Source organism: Melanaphis sacchari, unplaced genomic scaffold (genome assembly GCF_002803265.2).
Source record: "Melanaphis sacchari strain LSU unplaced genomic scaffold, SCAv2.0 Contig92_pilon_pilon, whole genome shotgun sequence".
Taxonomy (NCBI): Eukaryota; Metazoa; Arthropoda; class Insecta; order Hemiptera; family Aphididae; genus Melanaphis; species Melanaphis sacchari.
The window spans coordinates 412,137-421,931 of record NW_020271656.1 but is presented as its reverse complement, the minus strand read 5'-3'; the positions used below and the strand labels follow the sequence as shown (position 1 = coordinate 421,931).

At 26.4% G+C, this 9,795-nt stretch overlaps 1 protein-coding gene across 5 annotated transcripts; it reads left to right on the top strand.

Moving 5' to 3' along the window:
* Nucleotides 1–57: 57 nt before the first annotated feature.
* On the top strand, nucleotides 58–9,679 carry LOC112602971 (phosphoserine phosphatase). 5 transcript variants are annotated; one of them, XM_025351357.1, is made up of 6 exons: nucleotides 58–317; nucleotides 5,540–5,678; nucleotides 8,044–8,178; nucleotides 8,342–8,487; nucleotides 9,142–9,303; nucleotides 9,487–9,679. In XM_025351357.1, the coding sequence occupies exons 2-6, from the start codon at nucleotides 5,545–5,547 to the stop codon at nucleotides 9,576–9,578; spliced, it is 669 nt and encodes a 222-aa protein (XP_025207142.1). In that variant the 5' UTR covers nucleotides 58–317; nucleotides 5,540–5,544; the 3' UTR covers nucleotides 9,579–9,679. The 5 variants fall into 5 exon arrangements, with proteins under 5 accessions (XP_025207142.1, XP_025207147.1, XP_025207143.1 ...); XM_025351362.1 differs by lacking the exon at nucleotides 58–317 and adding an exon at nucleotides 346–652; XM_025351358.1 differs by lacking the exon at nucleotides 58–317 and adding an exon at nucleotides 346–657.
* Nucleotides 9,680–9,795: the final 116 nt, after the last annotated feature.

Genomic DNA, 9,795 nt, shown 5'->3' with positions numbered 1-9,795 from the left:
CCATCCCACCCACCGGTTACGCGGACAGAGACGGACGTCTCGTTCACAGCAGCTGCTGCCGCGCAACTCGACGGATTACGATTTTCGGAATCGAATCCTTTGATAACCGTAATAATGTATTGTTATTCCGAAATCAATTATTAGGCGGTACACGGAAAACCGCACTAACCCGCCGCCGAGCCCCACCACTACACTTTCGCGCGCCACCACTATTTCACCGCCGTGGACCACGGGGTCCAAACGTTTTCCGAGCAGTCTGCACTCTGCAGTACCGCGTGCAACAATCCTACGTGCGTGAAGTCGGCTGCGCACGACAGGTAGTACACGTTGTTGTTATTATTATTATTATTATTATTATTATTATTTCCGTGCTCGATCGAGGTTCACAACTCGTCACACGCGATATTGCTATTATTTCGTGTTTGTAATGTTTGTATATTGTTGTTCGTTGTCGTCGACATTCGTACACCGGTAACCGTGTCGTTTTGCCCGTCCCGTCGGTTAATGTTGTGCTGCAATAATAGTATAATATTTTATTGAAAAATTGGTACGGTATAACTCGCCCACCTAACCACGCCGTCGACGAGACCACCGCGCCCGTCCACACGCCCCCGCCAACGCCGCCGCCACCGCCACCGTACACCGTAAACCCGTAAGGTGATTTTTTTCTAAAAAAATTCGATTAGTTGTTTCGTAGCAATACTACCCGATCTCGAGACTGATCTAACCCATGTGAATATTTTATTACACTTTGAACTGTTTAATCGAAACTCTGCATCGCTCGATAGGTAAATATAGCTCGTATTAGTCGGGTTTAAAAAGATGGGGAATGTGTAACCGTGTATTGGCTCCCTTTTGAAAAAGTTATTTTGCTAAGGTGAGCTGAATTGGTTGGTTCCCGTCTAATGTTGTGATGTCTCGCCCTACTCGTCGAGTTCGTTATCGCTATGGTGATCAAGTATGTACATACGCACATTTTCTTTCTCGATTTTGCATTTTCGCAGGCTTAGGTTGACTGTCAACTTTAAAGTAAGCACGTTTAAAAATGTACGTTAGCGATCGTTGAAGTGGTAGTCCAACGGTCATCACTTGTATAGAACAATAATAATAATAATTAAAAATTAAGGTAATGATTAATAATCTAAATTTAAAATTTAAACTTTTTAAGGTGAAAATTTGAAGCCTACTTTTTTTAAATATTTTATTCGTGAAAGTGGCCCATAACGTAATCGTCATACAGTTTTTCAAATATTAGATTAAAATTTTGTTTGCTGGTAATAGTTTCTTTGATTATTACTGCGAAATTTAATATAATTATACTATAAAGTATGCATTTATATTTTATACTACCTAATTTATATTTCATACGAATTATACATTAATTTGATTTTATATTGTAAAAATTTCTTTAAAATGAAAATTCGAACTATTTTTATTAATATTAGTATTTAGTTTAGTAATAGGACTGAACAGAAACGGAAACCAATTTAACTCATTTTAATAAAATATCGTTTTTAAACTACTTTATTCGGTACCAGTCAAGCATGTTGGTAAGCGAGTAGGTTAGAATAAGTAACGAGAGTAAACAAGGGGAAACGCGCTATGACCTGTGTGCAAGTATATTTGTATGTACCAATATTGTAATATTGACAATTGTGAGTATTGATGTATTCGCTTTGTTATACATATGCGCTTTAATCTTGCATTTTTAGTATTTAGACGTGTAATCTGTAATGAACAAAGTAGGTATTTTAACTGTTAAAAATCTGCAGGAGATACCGAACTATATTACATTTTAATGTATATATATTAGATACGTATATTTAAATACATCTTATAGTATTATCTATTTTTTCTAACAGTTAATACATTATGAGACACTTGAAGCTTATTAAACTTAACACATAACCGGTGTAAAATTATAAATTATAGTTCAAGCGTGTGCTGCGTATATAAATAGATATAGTAAAGTGTAGACTATTTAATAATATTTATAAATATTTCAGCTAAATTAATATGCATACGTCTTTGCAATTTTAACATCACAAATATTCAATGAGACTAATTTTCAAACATAGAAAATTTTAAATTACAAATAGTTTTCATCTTTGATTAGTTTAATACTAAATAAAAGTAAATATTCTTAAAATACACGTATGGAGGGGTAATTTTGTTTGTTCAAAGGGAACGGAAATAAAGAATAAGTAAGAATAAAATATCAAATCGAAAATAATAGGGCAGTCAAAATGAAAATGGTAGAATTTGCATAGAGTTTCTTCAAGATTGAACGTGCACATGTAGTTAAAAGTTGAAGAGAAGTATATAAGAATAGGAAGGTGGCAGATAATGGTCGACTGACTGAGCGTTAAACGCGAGAATGCGATTATAATACAGAAGGAAAGTGAAAAGTCATTTTCTAATAATATATTAGGAATAGAGCCTAGGGCTACTATACTATAGGCTATGAAGCATAATCAATAATGGTAAATGTCTTGAGTTTTATTTTTAAGTACTTAAAATTATTAAAAATACTTAGTATTTGAATAACTAAATAAACATTTACTTATTCCATATTTATTCTAAAAGAGCACAATATTGTTTAAGATGTACAACGTGTTTATATTAAAACATTTCTTGTTATGAAGAAATATTATTCAGTATTGTTCATTCATTTGAAATTTGAATAATAATAACTGAATTATTTATGCGTTTTAAAAAATGTATGTTAGCGGTTAAATAAAATTACTGTTTTTTACTTTGTATATTAAAAAAGTACGTACACATACTTATTATGAATCTATTTCTGTTAAAAATCTACATAATTAACGACTTTTTACGTGAATTCTAAATACATACGTAAGACTCGTAAATTAGTTGCAACTATAATCTTGTTGTGGGTTTTCAATCAAATTCGTTAATATTTTTTCAATATGTTTATCTCCAAAATAAAAGCTTTGACTTGATTTGCAAATTTAAGTATTTGAATGACTAACAATATTATAATATTATTATCTCATATTAATTTTAACATACAGTTCATTATTGTAGTCTTGTTTACTTTACAGTTAGGTATTAGGTATATCGTATATGCATTTTCAAACGTTGAACTTTTGGAATTTTAATCTGTAGTCCGATGTGTCATTTTTAATTATACATCTTAATTTAACGACCAAATTAAATTCAGCAATCTCTTATTGATATGCTTTTTTTTTTATTAATATTATTATCAAGGTTAAATAAACATAATATCGACTAATTGTAACGATTAGCGTGTCCCATTGACAATTACTAAATGGTCGATGTTTAATGAATAGGCGACAAACGATGTTCATACAATATAATTTGAATACATATCACGATTTGATTAATAAAATTAGAACATATAGACATAAAATATAATTAACTACGACTTCTAGGGTCTATATAATGTAGTTTTACTGTATATATAAATGCATAAAATCAATATGATATTGATTGAATATTTTGGTATGCGTATACCTATATTCAAGTCAATGAAAATTTAAATTATTATTTAAATTTTTTTATTCCCCTGTATATATACACATACATTTTAACTAATTATTGTCTACACGGTTTAATTAGTAATTATAATTACTTACTACAAAGGTATTGTGTAGTATTATATCTACCAATTTCCAGCTATTTGTGTTTATCAGTAGATTTCTATGTATAAATAATGTAATATTGTGGTATAAAATTATTATTATTAAAAAATAGTAATGAATAGGTAATTTTATATTTGATTGCAAAGCATTTAATGGTTAATTAGTTATCCTCAATTTGTTAGATTAGTCTGAAAATAAATGTATCATTTTTTATCGACAATACTGACAATATTCTTTCACATCCAATTTGATTCATTCTCTGTTTGCAGTAAAAGCGAAATAATTTTTGATTAGTTATAATTTTTAAATAATTGTTATGGTTATAACATCCAATGCAGTAATAAAATATTTTACTTAGAAATTCACCGCGTGAAAATTTAAAGAAATACCTACGTAATTTTGTTTTAAATATTACGACTGTATTATTATGAGTAATAAAGTATGGGTAACTACATTACATATGGTTTGCATGAATTAATAAGTGTGATAATTTTAATTTATACGTTTTAATTATTTTGAATTCACTAATATGATTGTGTAGGTTAATAATTCTTATGAAATTATATATTCATAAAATTATAATACATAGTTTAATAGTAAAATTATAGTTCCATAAAGAAAATTATAATAAAAAAAAAATTAGAATACCTATCAATTAGTTAAAGATATTCCATCCTAAGGGTGACTAAATATTTTAAATTAATATGTTTTAATCTATCAGAATATTTGTTTTCCTATAATAATATTATATAGTTATTTAGATAGTACATAATATGTGTGTAGATTTATTTACTGATCTACACTTTTATTATAATCTTGTTATTAATTTGTATATATATATATATATTTTACAAGTGCCATTCACTTTATAAGAGGTTATATTTTACTTAAACAGTTTTTTACCTATAGTTATTTTATGTGTGGTTATTAAATCTTAATAAGAATTCATAATCAACTCTATTCAGTGGCGTATTTACGGGGAGGGGGGATTAAGGGGATGAATCTCCCTTCTTAGACTGTATACACACAAATAATTATAGTCATCATATTATTTAAAAAATTATTATTATTTTTTTTTTTTTATCAATAATTGATTAAATTTGCAAGAGTTAAAATATTATAATATATTGTACAATATTCTCATTGGTATTTTTATTTATTAAGTCATATTCCCCCTCCCCATGACAAAAATCTAAATACGCCACTGACTCTATTTATTTATGTTATTCTAAATATAAGTTATTATATTTTATCCATGTCATCCTTACTGAAGAACCTCAAAAAAAAAAAAATTTTTTTTTGTTTCTATTAAACAACTATTTATTGAATATTTTTTAATTATTTTTCTTTGGTATATTATTATATATATTTTATATACATTTTTAATTATCCAATTTTATTATAGTTTGTCAGCAAAAATATTAATATATAATGTAAAATAGTACCTATATATTGTGTAGTAAAGGTGGGAAGTGAGTTATTTAGTCGTGGGTAGAATTTTATTCAAAGCTAAAATTGTTTTTCTACACAAGCCATTAATGCAAGTTTTTAGTTTCGTTTTTATCGTTTCTAAAACCACCTATATATATATTAATATTACGGTAATCCATAAAAAAATATACTTCAATTCTTGGAACTATTCTCAGTATTTAGATTCATAAAACTGTTTCAAAGACTATATTAAATTAATCTACCTACCAGTTAATATTTGATATATTAGACAAAACTTATCAGTACGTTCATGTATATTAACTTGATTTGGCCTAAAAAAGCGTTTTAATGTCCACTTGACGGAAAATGAAATTTTCAAACTCTTCATTCGGTATTGAAATCTAAAATTTCAGCGCGGATATGATAAGAAATTGATTTGAAGTACCTAGTATGTACATTTATTAAATTTTTTTTATTTATAGATAATATGACTGATACAATTAAAGAACTTTGGCTCAACGCAGATGCAGTTTGTTTCGATGTGGATTCTACAGTTATTCAAGAGGAAGCAATTGACGAAGTTGCTAAATTTTGCAATAAAGGATCAGAAGTTCAAAAATTGTATGAATATTATTTATTTATTGTAAAAATAATTTATTTAACTATCTTTAATAGCACAAATATTTAGAAAATTGTTTTTTGTAAGGGGTTTGAAACAATAAAACGTTGATGTTCTGTTGTAGTTAAATACACGTAGAACATAGGAATTTAGGCGTGTTTTATTTATAATGTAATGATTGATCTAATAAAATTAAAAGAATACGAAAAAATCTTTGAATTTGTGGTCAAATCTAAATAAAATAGATTTTTAAATAATATTAAACTCAATTTTAATTTTATCTCCCTAAATCCTGAAAAAGATATAATTAAAAATATTATTTTAATTTTTGAAAAGTTAAAATCAAAAATGAAGGAAAGTTTAATTTTAGTAGACTTTACGACAAATTCTAATCTGTTTTCAGATTTTTCATTGCTTCATTAGATCAATTTGTACGTTAGAAATAAAAGAAATGTAAATTCCTATGTTAAACAAAAACAGTAAATCATTGTGCTATAATCCTTTTAATATTAAATTCAACATCCAAGGTGGTAAAAAAATATTTAACATGAGGTATTAAATTATAATTATTTTCATGTTTTTTTTTAAATTAAATAATATTGTGCAAGTGTACCTACAATGTATTTAATATTAAATACTATTAGTTATTAACGATTATCAAACTGAACTCTTGCACTCATCAATATTCATTGTTATATAATATGTTTTAAAAATATTTTAATAATCTCTCATCTGTTTGCGTACTAATTTTATTGCTAAATTAGATTTTGATTACTATTAATTGATTAAAATGTAATTGGATAATTGGTACCCACTATCTATATTTTTATTTACTGGGAAAACGATTAATTAATTTGTTACATAAATGTATTTAAAAATCATACGATGTTATTATATTTTTAAATTAATTAATAATAAGACTATCTGCTCGTAAAATAAATCATATAAAAATTAGTTTCATCATTAATTTTATTTCGTTCTTATAATAAGTACTTACATGACTTACATGAGCACCTGCATTCACATATTATTGTATATTTGTATAGGTATTAGGTACCGCCGGTACCGGTACCGGTACGAGGTGTGCCTAAGTATATAGGTACAGGATCGTTAAAATTGTAGATTTCTAAAATATCATGGATTATATTAAATTGTTTGAAATTTTAAATAATTATTACTGTTTTTATAATTTTATAATTCGAATGTATCACTATAATCGGCTTATGGTATGAGGAAAAACTGTAAAAAATGTTTAAAACATCGTCATTTTATTTTAATTTTGCTTATTCTGTATTCAACACCTTAGAAACAAAGTTGTACATTACATATAATTGGAGCAAATATCGACTATGGATGACATATATTTTTAGTGTTTGGACACTTTAGTGTGGATGAATAATACAATTTCACATCGTTGTATAATTTTGACATGCAATACATATAAACGCGAAATTATATTATAAATAGTTTATGTTAAACACGACCAAATTTAAAGTAGACCTGCATTTCAAAAATAATTTTTATTTTTTATTTTTGGTACAGCTTCAATAATTATTAGCTTACAATAATGTAACATGTTAATGCTACATAAAGTTTCCCTAGATTAATAAAATATTATATGAAATATAATATATATCTCTAAATGATTAGTAATGGACCAGTTTTGAAAAAACGATCAGTTCCTGGTTCTTGACCTGTTCCCAAAAATGTCTCCATCGTCATTGGCGTGGGTACATTTAAATCTTATGTGGGCTACGTTATTTCTTAGTTAGGTACCTACCTACACTACTTGCAGGAACAACCAGATGAATATGGAGTCGAGGCGTATATTATGCACCTTTACAATGGTCTGATTATATAATTTGTAATCATAGTTCTGCCGATGACGCAGCATGCTTTAAAAACATAAAACACTATTATTGAGAAAAAAAATAAGAACCGATAATTTTCGGTTCCTAGAAAATCGAAGGAACCGGTGAACCGAGAACCGGAACCGGCCCATTCCTAATAATGATAATTCATTAATTATTAGTCATTTCAAATATATCTAAACAACAAAGTGTATATTTTGATCTTTTTATTTAAATTATTCAGTCCAGGTATATTATAATGGTATAGTTACGAAAAAACCAAAAAAATAAAACTTAGTTTGATTAATTGATTAATATATTCAATATTGTTTGTACTACCTAATATTTTAACCAAGTTTTGAAAATTTTTTTCATTATTTCCATGCTCTTGAATTTTAAATTGAAATCACACAAGTTATATCTTAGCATGATACCACACAGCAATGTTGGCACTATGTTATACAAAATATATTGTATTTGTATGTCTATTTATATTAATACGAACCTAACATTTCAGGACAAGCAGTGCAATGTCAGGTAAAATGGACTTTAGAGAAGCACTCTCAGCTCGACTTCAGATAATCAAGCCGTCATTGCAGCAAATTCGAAATTTCATCAAAGACCGTCCGTTTAATTTGACTCCAGGCATTAAGTAAATTGAATCAATTGATTAAACAAAATAAATAAATAATTTTATGGTTTGGGTCCAGTTTTTTTTTATAAAAATTGTATACTTAATCTTAATTAGCTTCTTAAAAATAAATCATTTCTTTATTATTAAATGATTTTATAAATTAATTTATCAATTATTTCAGGGAACTTATCGGATTATTGCAACAAAAGAATATTCCCGTGTACTTGATATCTGGCGGATTCCGTGGTCTCATTGGACCAATAGCTATCGAATTAAGCATTCCACTACAACACATATACGCCAATAAATTAAAGTTCTTTTTAAACGGTAAAATTTTGATCAATTTATACAAATGATAAAATATTTTGATTAATTATGAACAAAGAACACAAATATTTTGTTTAATGACAAATTGAAAAACCCATTATTGATTTCAAATTTTTAGTTTAGATTTTATTAATTTTAAAATAGAATACACTTTTAATATAAAGTTCGTTTCGTGTATTTTACATAACATTTCACGATTTTATTATACCATACCCATTTTTGTTATTATTGATTATTATCTTGTGTTGAATTTCATAATATGTTGTATAATTTTTTTTAAATGTTTAATTTAAAATATTTGTGGGTTCTAACCGTTTCATATTATTTTTTTAAAAGTATATATTCATATACATAGCTATTGTACTTTTTTTATATTACGTATTTACAACTTTTTAATTTATCAGTGATTATAGTGTATTATACACTTTACCATTTTTGACACTTATAATCCATATAAAACATGATATAAATTTAAATTGTTGTAAAGCAAATTTAATATATTTGAAATCAATGACACATGATTATACTTTATTGAATAATATTATGTAGAGTTTATATGTTTTATGATGAAGATAAACTTAATATATATAATATATATAATATTGTACGCCGATATTGTGTATATTTATTTATTTTTAATATTTATATGAATAGGAGATTATGCCGGATTTGATGAAAAAGAACCTACATCAAAGAATGGTGGTAAAGCAGAAGTAATACAGATGTTAAAAGAAAAATATGGTTATACAAAGTTGTTTATGATTGGAGATGGAATTACTGATTTAGAAGCATCTCCTCCTGCTGATGCATTTATTGGTAAATTTCTAAGTTATTATATAAAAAAATCAAAAAATATTAAATCTAGTTATACATTTAAACAGTACTTAAATATTCTATTCGTTATTTTTCTAATTTTAAATTGTTTTTTCAATATGTGTTATTATTATTAAACAGTTTTAATTTATAGATTCTTTAATATTATTAAATTATTATGTTTAGGGTTTGGTGGTAATGTTGTCCGAGAAGAAGTTAAGTCCAAGTCAAAATGGTATGTTGAAAGTTTTCAAGAGCTTATCGATACTCTAAAGTGACTTTAAATGACTTAACAATTTGTTATTATAATTGTAACTATTAAGTACTGTGTCTGGACAATTATGTACCTTATTATAAATATATGAGATGACAAGCACTATACTATCTATAGGTACTTATTAATTTTCCTCTTATAATTTGGGGATAATAACACAACAGTTATACTTAATTATTATATTTATTTATCATTTTATATATAAATCTCATGTAATTGTT